Genomic DNA, 22,827 nt, shown 5'->3' with positions numbered 1-22,827 from the left:
CATCAAGAACAGTATTTTGATGTCAGCCAGAGTTTTTAATAACTCCTTTAAGTCAAAAGATGGACCTTTTCCCAAGTAATTTGTAAACTTCTGGGCTGAAGCAAAGTGTGAGAAAAGACTGGAAATTTTAGAGCCGCTGATCTCAGAAAATGAGGAACAACACAGTAAGGCAGGACCTGTTCCATTTTGGATCACTGACTTTCTAAGTTTTCTTCATAAAGATGGATATTGTAACAATCCAGAAAGTAATTTAATTTATAATGGAAATTTAGACTTAAGTTAAAAAATCCCACTGATACAAATCTAAAATTAAGTAATTTATTTATAAAATAACAAAAATTTATGAATAGATCTGTTTATTGTATTGTGAAAATGGTCTCAGTACATATGAGAAACATTATATGCTTTGAGGACAGCATTCAGAACTATTAAGACAAAAGACAAACTATAATTTTTAACTCATCCTTGATTTAGGGGAAAGGCTATAAATTACAGGCTGGAATGCATTCAGCATGAACTCAGAATCCTATATAACATAAAGTATGAAAAGAATACAAAAGATGCTGAAGTCCAATAAGCCCACACCTAAATTTTAACCATAAACCTCCAAGGACTTTTTTATTCATTCTTATAGACTAGTCTTCTTTTGAGACAGGTTGATTTTATCTCCAAGGCTCAAGGCCATTCCCTGTAAAGAAGAAAGTAGATGTTTATATGCTTTATCTAATTTTGTGATGTTGGGGACTAACCCAGGGCCTATACACACTGCGAGAGCACTCCCCAAACTGAGCTATATTCCCAGACTCAACAAAGATGTAATTACTGAAACAATGCCCAAATAGTAGTTGACAACAGCTTAATAAGGCTCCATTCATTCAATGTATCACATACAGCATGGAATCTAAACACTTTTAGTGGGTTGGTTTTAGTGATGTTGATGCGTACTAGATTTATTTATGGCATACCTGTCAAAAACTCTGAAGAATCTGTTCCACAAACATCACACAGGAACCAATGTTTTAGTACTTAAAGTGAGCCATTTTAAATTAACATCAGCTAAGAAGATACCACACACACACACACAATATATATATAATTATCTCAAACAAAAAAACATGATTATGACAGAAGACATCAAACTATTGAAATAAGAAAGACACGAATTCTTCCTCCCTTTATTCAGCTCGGAGATGTTCTCAAAAAAGAGATTGTTACCTGACTCTTTGCACGAATTCTTATATGGCCAGTAACAGCGGCATCTGGTCCCTGGTGAACTGGCTTCTCAATGCTGACATTTGCAAGTGCATCCTCTCCAAATATAGAACGAGCGTACAGGTTGGCTGCCATAAAGCCACAGTAGCCAGAAAGGGCCTGGGAGAAATGTGTGATAAATTCAATACGTTTCTAGAGAATTACACGCTGGCAAACACAAGGAAGCTATTGTTTAAAGTCTTCTGTGTTAGAGGGTATAGGATCATATGAACTTATCAAGGCTAAAAACAAACATGTATGTAGAGAGAATTCCCTGTGCACATTACATTCAATACACCTGACTCTGAAGAGAACGCTTATTCAAACCTGTACTTACGTATCCAGTGCTTATTGACTTATTTGCCTCTTGCACCAGGCTTTTAACTTCAATAAAGAAAACTTCTTCTGCTGCAATTGCTGCACTTAGTAACTGCTGAAGAAACTAATATATGAACTAAAACCTACTTGTTTGGCAGTAGACATGTTCTCTCTCTCTCTCTCTCTCTCTCTCTCTCTCTCTCTCTCTGTGTGTGTGTGTGTGTGTGTTAGTTACTAGATGTCAAGCAAACATTTTATCACTGAGCTACAGCTACCCAGCTGACAGCAGACTCTTTCAGACTTTAGAATTTTCTGGTAAAATTTTACCTTCTCTGGAGTCAGGCACTTCATGTTGGTTGACTTTAAGATATGCTGTAAATAGTCATTTAAATCAATCATATTGGTGTTAACTGTCACCTGCAGAGGAGAAAAACTCAATAAATCTTACAATGAAAGTTATGGATAATTGGTATTTCATCCTAGAACTGTCTTCCAACTATTTAGGGGAAGAGTAGGCAATAAACAAGTGACCCCCACAAAATGGCCTGCATCAGAGCAGTGCTTTCAGACACAGGTACTCACTACACCACCAGGAAAGAGAGATCAAGGAAAAAAATCAATGGTCTGGCCACAGACCTCACACAGCCTCACAACATTAGAGCCAATGGTAGATTATCAACCAGACACAGAAGAGGGGGAATCTTGTCTACACTGTCTCCTATTAGTTACAGTAACAACTAGCTAGGCCTGGCAATCACACCTGCAGTGTCTGTGTTTAGAAGACAGGGGCTGAGGGACAGGCACTGGAGACTTTCCTGGACTACAGAACATGATACAGTCCCAAGATTCCAAAAAGAACTGCCAATCTATTTAATTCACAACAGCGAATCACTAAAGTACTTGCATGATTTCTAGTTAAGTTAATTCATAGTACAGATAATAAACAACCATTTACTTTTCACTTCTGGTGCTTTTTAGTGGAAATTATTTCAAAGAACTCCTATCACTAGTCAAAAGGAAGACAGGTAAAGAAAGCCTCTCAAGGACTAACTTTATTTTCCCATTCAAATTCGGCCCACATCTGACGGAACTCAGCATCAGTGCAAGTTGCAGGCTGGATATAGTCCATGATGTCAATGTGGATGTCACTGAGGACCACACAGTTCCTGTCACTTGCTGCTCCAGACACATCATAAACTGTAATATACATACAAAAAGATCCCCAATCAAAGGGTAGATGTTAGTTAAAAATTACAAATAACTATGTACTAGCAAATATTTATATATACTAGATTCTAAGTGCTTTATAATTAACTGACCATTTCTTACCTCCCGTAAGTATACTTAGATACTTGAATACTCAATTTGCTTAAGATCAACCATGTGCTCCTTTTTCCTTCATCAACCATCTAATCGGCTATGTAAGGGCTACTTGAACCATTTCCTCTATAATCAGTAACTGTCTCCTTAACACCCACTGGAGTCGGCCTCCTTCTCACTCTAGTCACTGCTCCTCAGTTTGGGCCTCTCCCTGCATTACGTTTCTTCAATAGCCTACACAGGCAATCTTTCTGCATCGTCACATATCTCATTGGTAATCCTCCAGTGTCTTCCTGTTTCATGAATAAATGCTTAAATCTTTCACGGGGCAAGCAGGGTACAGCTTTCTCTGACATTCCTAATTTATTTTTTCCTAACCACTTTCAAACCCATTCTAACTACCAGGCCTATCAATTTGTTCTGCCTGCACTCTGAATCATCTGTAGAATCCTTACTGAGCGTTTAAAATCCAACTCAAATTGAGCTGTGAAGCCTTTCCTAACTTTTCCAATCTCTCTTTACATTTTTCAAGACAGGATTTCTCTGTGTAACAGCCCTAGCTATCCTGGAACTCGATTTGTAGACCAGGCTGGTCTCAGACTCCCAGAGATCCGCCTGCCTCTGCCTCCCAAGTGCTGGGATTAAAGCTGTGCATCACCACCGCCTGGCCTCCTTCCAATCTCTTACACCAGCCACTTTGCGTTGTGGACTGACAAATTCCTTCATGGACTCACACACGGCTTCTCATACAGGCTTCTTCCATAGCATTCAGTATTATGTATGGACATAATGGTTTACATATCTGTTTTCTCTTACTTGACCTTAAAGTATCTTAAGACAGATCTGTTGTTCCTTACTATGGTAGATTATCCTTATGATAGAAATTTCTAGAAAAAATATATATACTGACTGAATGCTTCTATACAGGCTTATCTCAATCTCTGTAATACTCCCGTGTGCAAGGCCACAAAGGCCTACATAAACTTTTAGGATATCAGTACAAATGTTATCCCTTAATAATAAATCTTCCTTTTTACAGCTTCTCACATGATACTGAGCCCCCAAAGTATGTTGTGTATCAACCAACCCTAATCGTGTCATTATTTCTGTCTCCTCATTTTGACTCGTGGTTTCTTGAGTACCACGAGTCTATCTGGCTCATTCTGGTATATCTAGAATATAATTCAAAGGGTTGGTTACCACAGAGAGTACCTTATGAATAAACAGATTCAGGTTCTACCCTCAAGCCATGTCAATGGCTGCATACTACCACATTCTTTACTAAAAAGTATTCAACTATTACATACTATAAAGCAGAATCATACCTATATTGCCAAAAATTATTCCATTTTCTGTTGATGCTACCTTGACATTAGCTTTAATATTTGCAAAATCATGAGGAGCAAGAGTCAAAGGAGAAGGTTTTTCCACAAGTTTCAGATCCCCTAGGAGAAAAAAAAGGTTTGGATATAGTTAAAAACATATATATTAATCATAAAACAGTATCAGAATCTTTGTAAGTTAATAGTTTCTAGAAAAATCAGAAGTGTGTGATTCAAATATTGTGAGAAAACAATCAGGAAATACTCTAATATCCTAGGCAATCATTAATCTTCATAACCTCAATTAAAGGGTAATAGACATAATTCTATATTCTACACAGAATAACTCTATATTCAAGAGTGGGAGGGGTACTTTGAATATATCATTTTGTTTTCATAAATGAATATGAGCTTCTCAGAAAGCTTAACCCATATACAGGATAGTCTAAGCTGTATACATCATTACAAAGGAGTAACACACCCTGCTGAAGTTTAAGTTTTAACTAAGTGAACTACTTGGTAAATGTGTTTTTATTTATTTGAGACAGGGGGCTGTGTAATCCAGGCTGGTTTGGAACTGGTTATGTAGTTGAGAATAACCTCTAACTCCTGAAATTCCTGCCTCCACCCAAGTGATGGGTGTACAATCTCGCTGGGTTAATGTGGTGCTGGAGATGGAGCCCAAAGCCTTAGGCACGCTAGGCAAGCAGTCTCCAAATTTACACAGCTACCAGATCAAACTCAGAACTGAACCAAGAACACAAGTCAGTCAGTATGACAAAGGTTCAGAAAACTGGTAATTTAAGGAGACGAAATTTTAAACCTTAAACTAAGCCTTGATTAAACAAATGCCATAAAGCACTGAAAGCTCTGACCCTTTCTCAGTAATTCATCATGAAGATCTATCGTTAAGATACAGTTCCTCACCTAGAGTAGCTAATTCTAACGTGCAGTTCTGCAAAGTATCACTGGTTTGGTTTACAACAAGAACATCCAGAACAATATCATACTGATTGACATGAACATAAGCTTCTGCATACACAGGATCCGAGAAACCTGTCAACTGGGTGACCTGTCAAAGCAAAAATAGACATAATCAAATGAATGAAACAATTTAGCCTGCTGAGTTCAATCCCAAGGATCCACACAGCAGGAGAGAACCAAATCCTGCTCAGCTGTACTCTAACCTCAGATGCCTGCCAGAATGGTGGCCCAGTGGATTAAAGGACTTGCTGCCAAGCTGGACAATCTGAACTCTACTCCTAGAGTATACTCCCAAACCCACAAAACAAATAAATAAATGTTAAAAACAATTTTTTAAAGAAAATTCTGTTTAAATACTGTAAACATCCTGAATAAAAAAAGGCATCATTTTATACTCAATGAAAAATTCCAGTCAAAAAGAACAAAAACACAGTGATTCTACTTGTCTGAACAGTAGTAGTTAAAATCAGAAAGAGAAAGTAGTCTGGTAGTTGCCAGGAGCAGCAGGAAATGGGAATGGGGAGTTACTGTTAAATGGGTATAAAATTCAGTTTCAAAAGATAGAAAAGTTCTGGAGATGGTTGTATAATTATGTAGACGTAAGGAACACTACTGAACCACATACTTAAAAGGTCTCAAACAAGAGTGCTCAGCCTTGTGTGCTGGGTTCAACCCTCTCCAGTGGAAAGAAGCAAAACAAGACCAGGTTAAAACAGTAAATTTTATGTTCTGTAATTTTTATCAGATTAGAAGATAAATCTAAACCAGGGGTGGTGGTGCACGCCTTTAATTCCAGCACTTGGAAGGCAGAGGCAGGCAGATTTCTGAGTTCAAGACTAGCCTGGTTCAGAACAGTTAGTAGAGCTATCAAAGAGAAAATCATGTCTCAAAAAGACAAACAAAACAAAGAGAGAGAGAGAGACAGAGAAAGTGAGAGAGAGACAGAGAAAGTGAGAGAGAGAGAGAGAGAGAGAGAGAGAGAGAGAGAGAGAGAGAGAGAAGAGAAAGAGAGAGAGAGAGAGAGAGAGAGAGAAAGTGAGAGAAATCTAAAATATGTGTAAGTGTAACACTGTTGCTAACAAGTCCTAATTTTTTTTTTAAGCAAGGTCTTGTTCCAGGCTGGCCTCAAACTTGAGATCTTGCATTCTCAGCTTCCCAAATGCCAATTCTCAGTTTTGAAAAAAAGCTTTAGCAGAGACAGATGGATCTCTGTGAGTTTGAGTTTCAGGACAATCAGAGCTGTAACACAGCTCTCAAAACCCCTGTCTTGAATTCCCCCCTCCCCCAGAAAGAGAGAAAGCTTTAGCAATTCCAATTATGCTCCTGATTTTTATTTATGATAGTCAAATCAACTTTAGACTGTTAACTCATCTGACAGGTATGTGATAACTAGCTCATAGAGTGTCTTTTTGCTGAGTAGCTCAGACTGCCCCTGACCTTGTAATCTTTCTCTAAATGCTGAGATTATAAATGTGTACCGCCAGTCCTGGTTCAAATAAAGTCACAGGGACTTGGTAAAAATGGATGCTAGGACTGGAGGTCCAGTTTAGTGGACAGTGTTTGCCTGTCCTCATTAAGATCCTAGACACACAGCACACGCTTGCATGTGCGCACACACGCACGCACATGCACCCATATATCCCTCGATTCTATATAGCTAGTTATTTAATTAAAACAACAACAACAGCAAAATCACACACGCATAGCAGGACCAGCCACTTCCTGATTGCTATATTCTTAAGTAGTCAATTTAAATAACTTTTCAACTGGGCATGGTAGGACAGGTCTTTAATCTCAGCACCTGGGAGAAAGCTCAGCAGGTGTCTATGAGTTTGAGGCAAGCCTGGTCTACAGAGCTAGTTCAGGTCGACAAGGGTTACACAGTGAGACCCCCACCTAAAATGAACAACTAAACAACAAACAAGTCATATTACTGATACTATGTTACCTTATTAAGCTTGGATGCTAGGGGATCTGCTGCCTCTTTCCTTTGTGTATTACCCATTGCTGCCAACAAGCTCAGCTGAAACTGGTCTTCCTTGCAGTTCACTTCATTCTTGGCAGTTAGTTGCATGAAGGAAATGGGGTCATCAGGTTGTACTGTTACATTCCTCTTCTCAGATTCTTTCTGTGTCGGAGAAGCAATACACATGTCTTTTTATATGGAAAGAAATTTTTCACAGGGACAGACTCATGCACATACAGACTGAAAAAGCATAAAATTAAGGAAAAAAAAATTTATAAAGCATTTTATGGACTTATATATCCCGTACCTTTTGGGATAGTTTCTCTTCTTCAAGTTTGGCAGATAACATTTGGGAAAGAGACTGCCGGCATTCCTTATTAAAAATGTCATTCATTAAAGGTGAACATTCAGATAAGACCTTGAGGCACAGGGAAATTCGGTCTACATCATCATCAGTAATTGGCTTCTTAGGAAGAGAGGATTTTCCCAAATGAAGGATAGTTGCCATGAGCAACATAGCCTCAGCAACAAAAGACTACAAAAAGAGAGAAATTGATTATTGCTATGATTCAATTGCAGTAAAGTCACTCAAACATAACTGTCAGACAATTCAAGAATTACCGGAATTAAACTTGAAACTGCCTGATTTTATTTCTCTTGTTATTCCCATACCCTTCCACCTGTTTTGTTCTGTCAGTTTTCTAAGGCTTCACTGACTCTTGGTTGAAAAATAATAAGGACTCTGGAACGATTTCCTCTTTAAACACACCAAGAAAAGCTGAAAGAATAATGCACTTCAGCGACTGTTGACTTTTTAACCACACTTGTTTTGTGTTCATGTTCATGTGGGTGGGTGAACGCATGTGGAGGCAGAGGTCAACCTCAGGTGCTGTATCCTAGGTGTCATCTTGCTTTTTGAGACAGAGAGGCGTCACTCCGAAACTTGGGGCTCAATGATTAGGCTAGGCTTGCTGGCCAACAAGCCCCAGGGATACTTCTGTCTGCCTCCACTCAGATTACAGTCACTGCACCTGACTTTCTATATGGGTGCTGGGGGCAGGACTCAGGTCCTCAGGTCTGTGTGACAAGCACTTTACTAAGCTATCTCCCTGGTCCTCCATATTTGCTTTCTTATCAACTCATATACATACCTCTGGTTGGCCATATAAAAATAAGATTCTTTTTTTCATAAATATACTAGCAACTATTTACTAAGAATGAGGACAATTTCCTATAAAAACAAAGTATTGATTTCTTACTTGATACTGAACAAGGTCCAAATACTATACTCTGAATTCAAATAAATCTTCCTAAATCACTTTGAAATGTTTTTATCTTACTTTTAAGCCAGCATCAGCTTCACACATTTTATCAACTATTATTCAGTCTCTTTTACACTATTTATCAGTTTCATGTTTTTATTAACTTTTTATTGAATCGTTTCTATCATGCACACCAATCACACTCATCTGTCCATTTGTATACATTCTGCCCTTGCAACCTCTCCCACAAATGAAAACAAAACAAAAATTACAATTAAAAAATGCAAGTTAAAGAAAACAAACCAACATTTCACAATGGAAGCTATTTGTCACAGTATGTCACACAGTGTACCCTTTTGCTCAAATAGCTTTACTTGCAAATGTTTGTTGCAATGAGTCTAGTTCTAGGCCTCTGGCTTCTGCTACATTATTAATACAGAATCTGTACCGGGATCCTCTTGGATATCCTGTTGTTCTGTGTCACGAAGATCTTGCAGCTTTGGGGATGTAGGGCTGGCACCTCCATGAGCTCCAGAAATTCTTGGATAGGGTAGACTTTGGATCTGAACCTGGGTGGTAGCTGAGTCGGTCAGTCTGCCTGTTCTCCTATGCATGTACCACCAGGGTCAGCTCTCCTACTTTGTTCAGAGGAAGGGAGGAACAGCTCATCCAATCTCACACTTTCCTGACCAGGTCTCCCACACTGTACAGATGAGGGGCAGGATCAGTTCTGCACTCACACTGCTGCATTCAGGGAGGGGGCCAGCTCACTGGCATCCATGCTATAAGAGCCAAAGGGGGGGGGACTTCCTCCCAGACCCTGGATTAGACACAAACCACACCCAAACACCTATTTCCAGAGAGAGATCCTTTATTAAGCAGGGAAGAGAAGATCTCTTCAGGCGCAGCATGGGGAATCCAATGCAAGCCCCTGGGCACAGCTCTTGCTGGTCGAGATCTTTGTCATCATCTTCCTTGTTGTCGATGAATCGATGATTGATGATCGATGATTGTCATCGCTTCCTCACTATCTCATCTCTTTGGGCCACCGGGACCCCAGTTGGAGCCCCGGGCGGATCCCTCACCGAGAAGTACCGGGAAGCCAAGGCGAGCCCAGGTGGTCCTGGGTGTCGTCGCGCACCGAAGAACCGGGAAGCCAAGGCGTACCCCAGGCGAGCCGTCGGTGGTCCTGGGTGTCAAGGCCCATAGAACCGGGAAGCCAAGGCGCACCCCAGGCAAGCCGTCGGTGGTCCTGGGTGTCAAGGCACCGTAGAACCGGGAAGCCAAGGCGCACCCCAGGCGAGCCGTCGGTGGTCCTGGGTGTCAAGGCACCGTAGAACCGGGAAGCCAAGGCGCACCCCAGGCGAGCCGTCAGTGGTCCTGGGTGTCAAGGCCCATAGAACCGGGAAGCCAAGGTGCACCCCAGGCGAGCCGTCGGTGGTCCTAGGTGTCGAGGCACCGTAGAACGGGGAAGCCAAGGCGAGCCCCGGCGCAGCCCTCACCGTAGCACCGAAAAACCAAGGCGAGCCCCCGGCGCAGCCCTTGGTGGTCCTGGCTGTCGTTGCCCTCGCTGTAGCACAGGGAAGCCAAGGCAAGCCCCGGGGGCAGCCCCCAGTGTCGTTGCTTCCTATCTCATCTCTTTGGGCGCAGCACCTGAACCTCTACAGGATAGCCCAGGTGCAGGCCTTGATGGTCGTCAGAGTCATCGCTTCCTCACTACCAGCCGAGGGGTCCCTCGGGCTTCATGTCTTGTTGCTTCCTCAGTGTCTCATCTCTTTCGGCGCAGCACCAGGACCCCAAAGACATGGCACATATGCATGTGGTACACATAAAGACAAGCAGGCCATATATAAACATAAATTAAACATCTGGCCTGGGGAAGCACCAGCAGAAAAGAAGGTAAAATAAGACTCCAAGTTTGTATCCTGCCTTCAGAAGAAGGAAAAGAGGTGGGAATGTTAAACCAATGTCTGAAAATACTATGACTAAAAATTTCCTACATCTATGAGAATTGTAAACCCTAGATCCCAAAGCTTAATGAAATATAGGGGGAACATAAAGAAAACTTCACTAAGCTATGAACAAATCAAATGTTAAAAACCCATGGTAAGAATAATATAAAGCTGGGTGGTCGTGGTGCACACCTTTAATCTCAGCACTTGGGAGGCAGAGGCAGGCGGAGCTCCGAGTACCAGGTCAGCCTGGTCTACAGAGGGAGCTCAAGGCCAGCCAGGACTACGCTACAGAGAAACTCTGTTTCAAAAAAAACCAAATAAATAAATAAAAATAAAAAATAATTGACTTTTTGGTTTGAGACAGGGCTTCATTCACATAGCTAAGGCTGACCTCCAGCTCCCTCTCTAGGGGAAAACGATCTGGAGTTCCAGATTCTCCTGTCTCCACTTCTCAGGTAACTGGGATTAAAGACAGGTGTCACCAAGCTCAGCTCAAATAACTGACTTATTTATGACAAAGAATAAAGACAATGTTACAGACATACACACAAACACACACAAAATATATTTAATTCAGCCTTAAGGAAGGAATTCTAACATAAAACATGCGAACCATGAAGATATTAGGACAAGTGAAAGGACAGGTTTCCTGGATGATTTCTTTTAAATACTGTACCTAGAATAAGTAAATTTCTATAGATAGCTGAGTTGGTCCTGTAGGTAAAAGCACTTGCTATACAAACTTGACAACCCAAGTATGGATCTTCAGAACTCACACGAAAAGCTGGACACAGTGGTACAGGTCTAATCCCAGCACTCCTACCAGGAGATGCCAGGTAGAGGCAGGAGAATCCCTTTAAAGGCTAACCTGGGGCATGCAATGCCCCAAACAACAAGGAAGGCCCTACCTCACACTTAAAGTTGTTTTTTGACCTCCACATCTATGCCACAGTACACACAGGTATATTCTAACATACTATACCACAAACACACACGTAAATATTTAAAAAATAAAATATAACAAATGTGACTGGGGTCAGGAAGCAATGCAGAGTTACTGTTTACTGTATATAACATTTCCTTCTGGGATGATAAATAAAAGCACCAGGAGGGATGGTAGCCATGACTGCTTAACATGTGAATTTACTTAAGGCCACTTAACTACACAATTAAAAATTGTTAAAATGGTAAGGTTCAGGCCATGTATCTTTTTACCAGAATCTTTAAACTTGGGAAAAAGAACTTTGGAAGGTGCTTGAATTTTGTCTTGTTCCCAACTCTCAATATCTGATCATTTCTCATCTTGATCCAGAAAAAAATATTGGAAAAGGGATATTTATATTTTTCCTTTTCAGCTGGCTTTAAACAGATTTTCCCACCAAAACCCTCTCAGTGATTTACAAGTATGTGCCACCACACTGGCAAAACTTATGATATTTTTCTAAAAAAAAAGAGGGTTATGAAGCAAAATAAGTCAAACTGAGAAAGATAAATATACTATGTTTTTTCTCAATATGGGACCAAAATTTAAAATGTATAGAGTGTGTGTGGGGGGGTTTATAAAACTGGAAAGAGAATCAGGATAGGGAGGAAAGACCTTAAGGGAAGGAGAAAAAGAACAGTGAAAGTCATGTGACATGAAAGCAGAAGGGACACATTGCTTAGGAAAAGAACCAGCCAGAGGGCAGACAGGGGGCACGAGGGGGGAGGGTTTGGTCAGGGGTAGGAGGGGCAGTAAATTAGAATAAATATGACACCTATGAAATACAATAGTGAAGTCCACTATTTTGTATGCCAACTTAAGAAATTAATTTTTAAAAAGATTTGTTATTTACAACAAAATAATGATGCATCATAAAGTTTATAATGGATATGTGGGTATGAAATGTAGGACAATATTGAACAGGGTTGGTAGGGTTTGTAAAATGGAAGAACACTATTGTAAATGAGAACATATCCAGAACTTTCAGAAGCTGTAATTAGGTACCAACTATAGATGGAACTATTTAAGAGATATTTTAAGACAAAACAGGCAACAACAAAGATACTACGGAGAAAAAGCCATTACTATCACCAGCTGATGAGTAACCCTCGCCTACAGAACTGACTTCATAACCCCTCATCAGACTAAACATATTATTTGGATTACTTTGTCAATTTTATAGTCATGTTATACTACTGTGTCTGTTTCACCTACTAACCCACAGCCTCTTTTACGACATGACTTTTAGCATTAATGAGTTTTTCACTGTTCAATGAAGTAGACACTCAATAGTCAATTACTGGATAAATAAAAAATAAATGAACATACGTTTTGCTTTTTCTTCTCTTGAACCAACGCTACATAGCGTAATGCAATCTTGGTCAGAGTTGTGGCAAGGGAGGCAGCAACAAAGAAATCTCCATCCAGGAGGAACCCTCTCAAGGGTGGTCTGCAAAGAATGAACAAACATGAAGCTCCAACAAATCCTAAAGCAGCTCATAGCTTCTGCATAAATGGTTCAGGCACCTATTGTCTCTCTTTGGTGATAAGGACATCAGTTAAATCCCTCGTTAATTCTCAAAATGAAAAAGAAAAATAGCTAGCCAGGCAGAGGCAGGTGGATCTCTGTGAGTTCAAGGCCAGCCTGGTCTGCAAGAGCTAGATCCAGGACAGGCTCCAAAGCTACAGAGAAACCCTGTCTCACTAACACTTTTCTCAAATAAGTCAACATTCCAAAGAAGAGAAAGAAAAGGATGTCTAATTAGAGACAGATACACTGGAGTTAATAAGCTATTTCCAAGGGCCAGCTTCTCTGCCCATACACAGTGCTGCTTACAGGGCTCTCTAGATCTGAAGTTCTTCTTGAAAATGGAGACAGCACACACTCTCTCAAAGAGTTGCTGTCAAGACTATGACACAAACTACTTAGTAGCACATAAGGAATATTCAATAACATCGTACCCAGCTCATCTTTTTATAAACACAGATAGCAAAATAAAAACAAAAACCATCCAAACGCTACTTTATGGATTAGAAATGGACAATTTAGACATCTGCCACTGCTCCAGTAGCAGAGCACAGACCAGCACATGAGCAGTCCTGGGCTCTATTTCAAGAGAGAAATGGACAATAAAGAAAAAGAAATGGGAAAAACTTCAAAATATCTTTCTGATACTGACAAGCAAACTAAACTTAAATAGCATTCCTATGTAAGTAAAATGGTTTTTGTTTTGTTCTGTTTTGTTTTTTGAGATAGGGTTTCTCTGTGTAGTCAGGGAACTCAATCCATAGACCAGGCTGGCCTCAAACTCAGAGATCTGCCTGCCTCTACTTCCTAAGTGCGGGATCAGAGGTGTGCGCCACCACTGCACAGCCGTAAAGTAAGTTTTAATAGAGTATTGACTTCACTGAAAACAACAGGACAGAGCACTAAAATCACAGAGACAATTCAGAGGGAAACCTTATACACATACCTTCTTTGAAAGGCCTTCAATGGCAAACACTTGCACTTAAGCATCAAGAACTATTAAGAGAAAGAAACCCCAAGAATAACAGCACAGCAGTTAAGTGGGCAGAGCATGGATGCTGTTACCTGTCTTCTTCTTTCTTGGTAGGTCTAGAGCTGCTGAGGGCACTCTGGGTTGCATAGGTGCCCATCTCTGTAACCAATTTCTGAACTGGCCCAACAGTAATTTCCTCTTCAGGCTTTAACTCACCAGCTTCTTTCTTTATTTCTGACTCTACAATTGGGATCTAAAAGCCAAATGAAAGCTTGATTTAATAATATGAGCAGTAAAGTTACATTGAGATAGTTGATCAACTTTCTATAGAAGACATTTTCCTAAGGGAATGTAGCACTCTGTTCTCCATTTTCTTTCCTTTCCAGCATAATGTAGCAGAAGAACAAACTTTAGAGCTGATGACTCGATCTAAATTGCCACACAACCACTTCCTACTTATATGATGCTGAATAACATAATGAAATAATTTTGAGCGTCATTTCTTAATCTTAATGGGGAATCTGAATTCTTTCTGAATAACTCCTTAGTAGAGAAACGCATATGACAGTGTTTAGCAAAGTAGGTGTGCACTGGGCCTTATTCCTTATTTTTTACCCTGAAATATGAATCTAAACAACACTTATCCTTTTAAAATGAAAAGTATAAATAACATCACCAACCATCCTTTTAGCTGATCAAAGGGTTATGATACAGTATTTTTTTTAACACTTTACCTTAAATTTCTCATGTAGGTAAGAACTCTAAGAGTCTTTAAATTATAACTTATTTTACTTTAGAGATTGTAACAGGTATTAAGGAACTTAAAGTGAAGGTCTCAGAGCTAGAGCTAATTACTAACAGCAATTAGTAAGAGAACCCAAATTTCTTGACAAAGTAGTCCACTGTTCTTTGTATTCTATCATGAATTTGTTTTGGTGAAAAATGTTCCAATATCAGTACACAAATAGTTTAAAGTTAGCCTTGCTCTGAGACATTCTTTCCAAACACATCGGCAACAGCACAATTTACCAGCTGCTGCCAGGCATGGTGGTGCACATCTTTAATCCCCACACCCACAAAGCAGAGGCAGGTAGATCAGTAGATCTTTCAGCTCAAAACCAGCCTACTCTATACAGTGAGTTTCAGGCCAGCCAGGGTTACATGGTGAGACCTTGTCTCAACAGCAACAACAACAACAACAAAAAAGGAGTAGTTGCACAGACCATTCTTTTCGAACAAGATCTCACCCAAAGGTAAATAAACAATTTGAACAGGCATTATGTTTATCATGGAGGCAGGGAGCACTTCTAGTTTTCCACAGCTCCTGAGGCTTATTTATCCAGATAATTAAAATAAAAATTTCAGTGTTCTTTAGCCCAAATGCTATTCAACAAAAACACAAAAGTGAACAATCACATAAATATCAATTGCTGTTTTTTGTTTGTTTGTTTATGCTAGGCATTGAACCAGGACCACTAAGCTACACTGCTAGCCCAGCAGGGTTTTCTAAAGAACAAACCAACACACAAAGTAGAATTTACTTAAGTAAGTACATACCTCCCCAAGGGACCTGCGGACCTCAGTCATCACACTCTGAATGTCTTCCTTTGTACTACAGTATTCTCCCAGGATCCACAATGCTCCTCGATAAATCCTAGAAAAATAATATAAGATCTGAAATATAGACCTGGGAACAAACCTTGATGCAGAAATGGTTCTCAGTGAATTTAAGCTAATACAAGAAAACAGGACTTTGTATTTTGATGGAGGAGAGTTTTAGAAAGACTGTAACAAATAGGAAGCTTTGTTTTCCTCCAGAAATCACAAGAAAAAGGGCTATTCTCATTCACTGTATTAGACACATCCTGAAGTCAGTGAGTGAAGCAGTAACAGTACCAAAAAAATGTTTCCTAAAGCCTTCATTCAGGAACAATTAAAACAAACTTAGCTTTATGAGAAATGTATTATTTGTTTTAAATTCATTACACTTTTTATCTATAATCACTTCAAGAGAAAAGTGTCAAGCAGAATGAGAGAAACAACAAGCTAAGGTGGGTTAGCTCACTGGCATGGTGCTTACCTAAGATGTACAGGGGCTGGATTTGATCCCCAGCATAAAAAATAAAGGAAGCAATGACAACCAGTTGTGTTAGGTACACATCTGCAATAGAGGCACCCAGGAGGCCGAGGTGGAGGCCAACCTAGGCTATACAGCAGAACCCTGTCACAAGAACAAAACAATTCCTCCATCCCAAAATGTTAACAAAGACAGCAATAATTTTCCATTTTAAAATGTTAAATTGGATGAAATTTTGGCTATCCTTTTCTCTAAGATTTTAAGTGATTTTATTCAGAAAAATAAAATCAATCTCAGAAACTAAAGCTCCAGAAGATTATAACTTTTTCTCATAAATGAGACATATCTTACTACTTTCATACATATAAACACACATACAGGGCTGGAGAGATGGCTCAGAGGTTAAAAGCATTGACTGCTCTTCCAGAGATCCTGAGTTCAATTCCCAGCAACCACATGGTGGCTCACAGCCATCTATAATGAGATCTGGTGCCCTCTTCTGGCATACAAGCATACATGGAAGGAATGTTGTATACATAATAAATAAATAAATCTTTAAAAAAAAAAACACATACATAATATGTGTATAGGTGTGTGTATGTATGTATTTATCTCAGTCACTTTCACATTATTGAACCAATATTGCACTGGTCTCATCCTATTTATCTAAGTAGACATAACACAGATCTCTTATAGTTTATCCATTAAATGCTGTAAGAAGCAAAATTGTATTCAATGACCTTTTCTCATTAACAAAGGCTATCTGAATTTAACATACTGTCAAGATTCAGGGTGTGGTTTATATCCTTTTTTTCAATAAATGTTAAGGGTGACATAAATAATAGGAATCCAAAAGAAGATTTTAAGTACACCACTTCAAAAACATGCTTCTTTGTCATTCTGGGATTCACAATGTTTTAGATGTAATCAGAATAACAGAAACCCAGTAAAAACAGTCCTATACATTATGATGGGGGATGATGATGTGCATAAGTTATTTATTTTCTACTCAATGATTCTAGATGCTCAACTTTACACTTAAAAGTATTTTAAACTTACTTGACAGACTTAATGGCATGGAAGACTTCCAGCATCTTCTCAACAATCAGCATTCTCAGGTTGTCAAAGCGCTGAATAGCTTCACGAACAAACTCCAAGACATCAGCAGCTGCTGCTTCATTACTGTCACTGAGAAACTCCATGAGCTAACGGAAGAAACAGGACAAATAGTCACATAGGATCCAGAAAGTTAGGTAAAGTCAAAAATAACTAATGAACAAAGAATAAAAGACTCAACATCCCTGTGTGCAACAAAGATTCTGATGAAGATTAAAACAAAGAAATCTGAGCTCTCACCCTAGTTAATATGGGGATGGATACCCATAAAGATCAGAAATAGACAGCAAAATTTTTGTTATCTCAGACAGTTGCAAATTCAGAAGATAAGATGTAAAATAACTCAAAAAGAAAAATAGAAACATTTAGAGAACCTTACAGGTAAGATGATAAGAACTACACACCACAGGAATAACATTTGCAGCCATGTCTGGAAAGCGGACAGAGCAGGAATGCAGAGTCCGCACGAGGAGCTGTCGGTATTTGTCAGTGTCTTCATGCTCAGAAACATTATTTGTTTTAATTACTTCCTTCTTCAAGACAATCACCAACTGGGGGAAAGCAAAAGCAAATGAGAATTACATGTGTTTGAGCCACTTCCACGCAGTGTCACTAAGTGTTCTCTGTTACCTCTTCAACATTCCTAGAGGAGACCAGATCCAGTGCCAACTGCAGCGTCTTCTTACGCACTTCTAAGTCCGGTGTACTCAGTACTCTGAGGATGTCCATGACAAGATCCTGAAAAGGAACAAAAACTATAGAGTGACACCAGTCTTTTTCTTCATAAGAAAGATATCCTAATTGCACCATAGTGCTTTCTGCCCTTCATCAGTCCAATCCTTTGATTAAGAATGAAATTACTAGTGTTGATTGGAAGATAATGAGACATAATCACATATGATGTAGCCAAGCTGACAATATATACTTTGACTCTACCAAGTTTTAGATACAACTGGTTTCATGAAAAATACAAAAGTCAGAGGAACAAGTTAGAGAAATAACCAGTGATATCCAGGAGGAAGAACATTTTACAGGAAAGCTAGTTTAGTTCATCTTCAACAAATCAATGTCATGTAAAAACCTAAAAGGAAATGGTGATTTAAGAGTTACACCTGGGCTGTAGAAATGGTTCAGAGGTTAAGAGCACTGGCTGCTCTTCCAAAGGTCTTAAGTTCAATTCCCAGCAACCACATGATGGCTCACAACCATCTATAATGAGATCTGGTGCCCTCTTCTGGCCTGCAGGCATAGATGCAACCAGAACATTCTATGCATAATAACCAAATAAACAAAAAAAATTAAAATTAAAAAAAGAAAAGAAAAAAGAGTTATACCTCAGCACCTCAGTTACCCAAAATTTACACTGCCAGGCTTCAAGTTCTAGGTTAGGTTACCTATAGTGGCAAGGACTGAGGATAATCTAAATATAAAGGATAACAATACTTACCTGGAGGACTCGTTCATGAGCAGGATGCTCTTTTAATTCTACCAATCGGTCCAGAACTATGAGCTTTACATTGTTATCACTCTCCTTAATAATTAAATCAATGTAACACTGAGCAGCAGCCTATAGAAAAAGGAAATGCATTTTGAAAATTCAAATAGTATGAAAATAAGAACTGCCTCTCCCCCCGCCTCCCAGGCCACTAAGAATCTAAAATACAGTCAGTAGTCTTTGCACTAGTATTTATGTATTTTATTTAGAGAAACATGCATGTCTTATTATTTATAATAAGCCTCAGTGTTAATCTAGACTACAAGGCATTGGAAAGATTACAGAGTGAAGGATGGAAAGAAGCTGCCATGGGTAGAAATGCTTATGGGCTGTAACCAAGGAAACAGGAGAGTAGGACAGCAAATCTGAGCATGGCTATTAAATACCTTTCACATCAAGGATAAAATTTAATACATCTTTGTATCTTTATACAGTGATAAAAACAATAATGTAAAGATAACCTGAATTAAGAAATATTTTAGCATATATTTAAAACTATTTAGGAAGTAGTGCTGGTGACTGAACCCAGGGCCCTGAACATCCCAATCAAGAGCTTTAGTAACTGAGTTACATCCCTAGTGGCCTACTTTCATTTTTACATAAGATTTTTAAAGGTACAATGGTTTGTAGAATGATCAAGTTTAAAAATCAAAGAAAAAATTCATCAATCTAGAAAAGTTTCCAATAGTCAAAGCTGGAAAAACTTGAACAAAAAAAAATAATGATAACAGTGGATTATGATCTATGGAATAAATTATTCATACTGATATAAATGAAAAAAGGAAGGGAAAGTCAGCACTTCCTTACATGGGAATTCCATAGTAACTGTACAATGAGGTACTACAAAACTACCCTTATAGAGTATCTAGCAATAACTGTTGCTGAGAAAAATCTACTTATTGCTGTTAAAATTAGTGGATACCAATCTGAAGAGTGACAAGGCATCTACAATGTCAGAGCACCTCGAATATATTTTGAATACAAAGAGAAAAATCAGAACAGGGAATCAGCACTTGACCTAACTGATCATGAATAAGGTATATAGATCCCACGTACTAAGAACATGCTACACAGAAGATCAGTTTTGTGGCATTCTTCCCCAAATGCTTAATTGCAGTGATTATGAGAAAACATGAGATGAACTCAAGGTCTGGAATCTCTTATAAACAAACTAGTATACTTTATGAAGGCATAAAAAATAAGGAAAGTCAAAGAACCCTTACAGATTAGAGGAGACTCAGACAGACAACAAAATAAACTGTGGAATCCTAGAGTGATCATGAAACAGAAAGGGGCATTAATGGAAAAACTAAAGAAAAATTTCAACAAAATCTATTTAGTTTATTTGACAATACTATTTCAATGTTAATTTAGTTTTGATAATTAAATCCATGGCGTCTGGCCCAGAGAGGAGAGGCATGGTGATTGTCTCACTTCCCTCTTCCTCCCAGCATTCTGTTCTGTCTACTCCACCCACCTAAGGGCTGGCCTATCAAATGGCCAAGGCAGTTTCTTTATTAACCAATGAAATCAACACAAAACAGAAGACCCTCCCACATCAATGATTACATAACATATGAACATTATAGGATGCTAGAAGAGGAATGTATGGGAATTCTGTCCTATTTCTGTGATTTCCCTGTAAGTTTAAAATTATTTCTAAATAAAAAGTATTTTAAGTATTAATAGTAAAACAGTAAATTCAACAATTTATATCAGCTGGCTTTCTAGAGTAATAATTCTCTGAATATATTAAAGTTTTTGATAGTCTTGATGGAATGAACAAAAGAAAAGAAATGCCTTTTTTTTTTCCAAGACAGGGTTTCTCTGTAGCTTTGGAGCCTGTCCTGGAACTAGCTCTTGTAGACCAGGCTGGTCTCAAACTCACAGAGATCCACCTGTCTCTGTCTCCCGAGTGCAAACATACATGGAAGCAAGCATGCATGCAAGCATACATGGAAGGAATGTTGTATATATAATAAATAAATCTTAAAAAAAATGAAGTCATCATTATAGATCAGTGAAACTATTTATTAGGCGTGTGGCTTAGCTGGAATAGGTGTGGCCTTGGAGGAAGTGTATCACTGTGGGGTGAACTTTGAGGTCTCCCTTATTCAAGTTTTGCTAAGTGTGACACTCAGACCACTTCCTGTTGCCTGGAGGTCAAGATGTAGGACTCTCACCTTCTTCTCCAGCTCCATGTCTGCCTGCATGTCATCATGTATCATGATAATGGACTAAACCTCTAAAATATAAGGCACTCCAATTAAATGTTTTTCCTTTATAAGAGTTGCTGTGGTCATGGTGTCTCTTCACAGCAACAGAAACCTAACATACTGTTATTCTCCATCTCTTTCTCTCTTTTTACATTCATGTGTGAAAACAGGAAGAAAAGGCTGAATTATGTAAGGAGGCAAATCATCTTACAAACTCTGCAGTCTGCTCTAACACGTCCTCTCTGTGGTCTGAGAGCAGGGCAGTTATGTTACCCAGCACAAAACTGTACTTATTTAAAGAAGAGTATGAGTATGTTGGGCAGTATTGACTTTTTCCCCCTCTAACTCAGATGTATGGGTCTCAAGCAGGAATTCTGTAGATGTCATAGGTTGGACATACGGGCACAAGTATATCAAGCAACTGCACAATGAACTGCAGTGTCATTAAATTCTGATGGATAAGACAGGATGTTGAGCATCTAATCCTCAAAGTACCTTTATTGCAGTTGGTGCACTTGACAGTGTCACCAATGTCCCAGCAGCTTCGTATTTTACAGCAGGGCTAGATGACTGCAGTAAGTTATAGATACAGCGAATGAAACGAGCCCTTTCTGATGGATTAGCATGACAGACCTGGGAAAATAAAGCATTTAGGCTTAAGTTGATTTCAAGAACATTATCCACATAAAATATAATATGAAAGCTATGATTAATCTTTTAAAGATATACAAATATACCAGCCAACACCATGTGAGATGTAACAAACACTGATGTTTTCAGAAATAACTGTCGCAGGAGCTGACAAGATGGCTCAAAAGGTAAAGGTGTCTGTGGAGCAAGCTGGCGACGTGAGTTAGACCCTTGGAACTCATACAAAGAGAGCAGCTCCTATGCCACAAATTTATCCTCTAACCTCCACAGGTATGCTATGACATGTGTCTACACAAAGAAATTAAAAAGTAAATTAAAGTAACTGTCATAGCTACTCATGCATCTTATCATAGCTACTCATCTCATGATAATTTACATTTCACTGCTTCACATAAGGTCTTCAGTTGGCTTATAAGAGATTTTTATATTTTAAACAAGTGAGAGAAAAGTTAGAGAAATTCACCATTCTACTAATGTAAATGACCTGAAAGACCCTTACATTTTATCTCAATTTTTATTCTGGATGCCAAGCCAAAAGAGAAACATGCTGATAGTAGTGGTAGTGGACACCTGCGATCCCAGCCCTCAGAAAGCTAATGAAGAAGGACTGTGACCATGAGCGCAACCCGGGTGATATTTACCTATTATTTTATCAGAATACTATGACATCAACTCTTTCAAAGACACTGCACACTAGAGTGCAGTCAAGGCAAGGCTGGGTTGCACAGTCAACCGTTACAAAACCCCAATAACAAAAAGGCTGCCAATGAAGTGCTGACCCTCTCCCTAGTTTTAACAGTACTGAGAGCAAATCCAGGGAGTGTGTGGGCCAGGCAGTGTTCTACAAGTTCTTTGGTTTAAGCCTCAGGGCTTCCTACAGTGTCCTCTGAGAACTACCTCAGGGTTTCATGAGAATCCCCACGCCCCCGCTTTTTTTCCAAGACAGGGTTTCTCTGAAGCTTTTTGGAGCCTGTCCTGGAGCTTACCTTTTTATTTATTTAAATTATTTATTATGAACACAGTGTCCTGCCAGCATGTATGCCTGCATGCCAGAAGAGGGCACCAGGGCTCATTATAGATGGTTGTGAGCCACCATGTGGCTGCTGGGAATTGAACTCAGGACCTCTGGAAGAGCAACCAGTGTTCTTAACCTCTGAGCCATCTCCCTAACCCCCACTTTTGTCTTTTAAGGGCAATAGTCCCCCAAAAAATTTCACTAAGTTTCGCCTCCTATGTTCCAACACTTTTATACTGACACAGAGACCCAAGACTTTTGGGGACACACTCAAACCATATCCAAACCACAGCACCAAGTTTAATTATATCTTGTACTTGATTCATATTGAGAGAGGTACGTCCTTTACATTCTACTTAACCCAGAGCCACTTTGGGGTTATTAGCTAGTAATATT

The 22,827-nt window shown here is 39.2% G+C and overlaps 1 protein-coding gene across 1 annotated transcript in view; it reads right to left on the bottom strand.

The window, feature by feature from the left end:
- Nucleotides 1-304: 304 nt before the first annotated feature.
- The window catches only part of Copb1 (COPI coat complex subunit beta 1), a 36,111-nt gene continuing 13,588 nt past the window's right edge, over nt 305-22,827 (bottom strand). The window contains exons 7-22 of the mRNA XM_057778274.1: nt 21,261-21,398; nt 18,502-18,621; nt 17,685-17,792; nt 17,459-17,605; nt 16,998-17,143; nt 15,419-15,515; nt 13,954-14,114; nt 12,690-12,810; nt 7,469-7,696; nt 7,144-7,323; nt 5,139-5,283; nt 4,215-4,334; nt 2,621-2,766; nt 1,897-1,986; nt 1,216-1,371; nt 305-688 (exon numbers count right to left, since the gene is read on the bottom strand). Of these exons, the coding sequence (XP_057634257.1) occupies nt 629-688; nt 1,216-1,371; nt 1,897-1,986; nt 2,621-2,766; nt 4,215-4,334; nt 5,139-5,283; nt 7,144-7,323; nt 7,469-7,696; nt 12,690-12,810; nt 13,954-14,114; nt 15,419-15,515; nt 16,998-17,143; nt 17,459-17,605; nt 17,685-17,792; nt 18,502-18,621; nt 21,261-21,398 (2,163 nt within the window). The 3' untranslated portion in view covers nt 305-628. The remainder of the gene's footprint in view (nt 689-1,215; nt 1,372-1,896; nt 1,987-2,620; nt 2,767-4,214; nt 4,335-5,138; nt 5,284-7,143; nt 7,324-7,468; nt 7,697-12,689; nt 12,811-13,953; nt 14,115-15,418; nt 15,516-16,997; nt 17,144-17,458; nt 17,606-17,684; nt 17,793-18,501; nt 18,622-21,260; nt 21,399-22,827) is intronic.

The sequence above is a fragment of the Chionomys nivalis genome, chromosome 8, assembly GCF_950005125.1.
Source record: "Chionomys nivalis chromosome 8, mChiNiv1.1, whole genome shotgun sequence".
Lineage (NCBI taxonomy): Eukaryota > Metazoa > Chordata > Mammalia > Rodentia > Cricetidae > Chionomys > Chionomys nivalis.
This window is presented reverse-complemented; position numbering and strand designations above follow the sequence as displayed.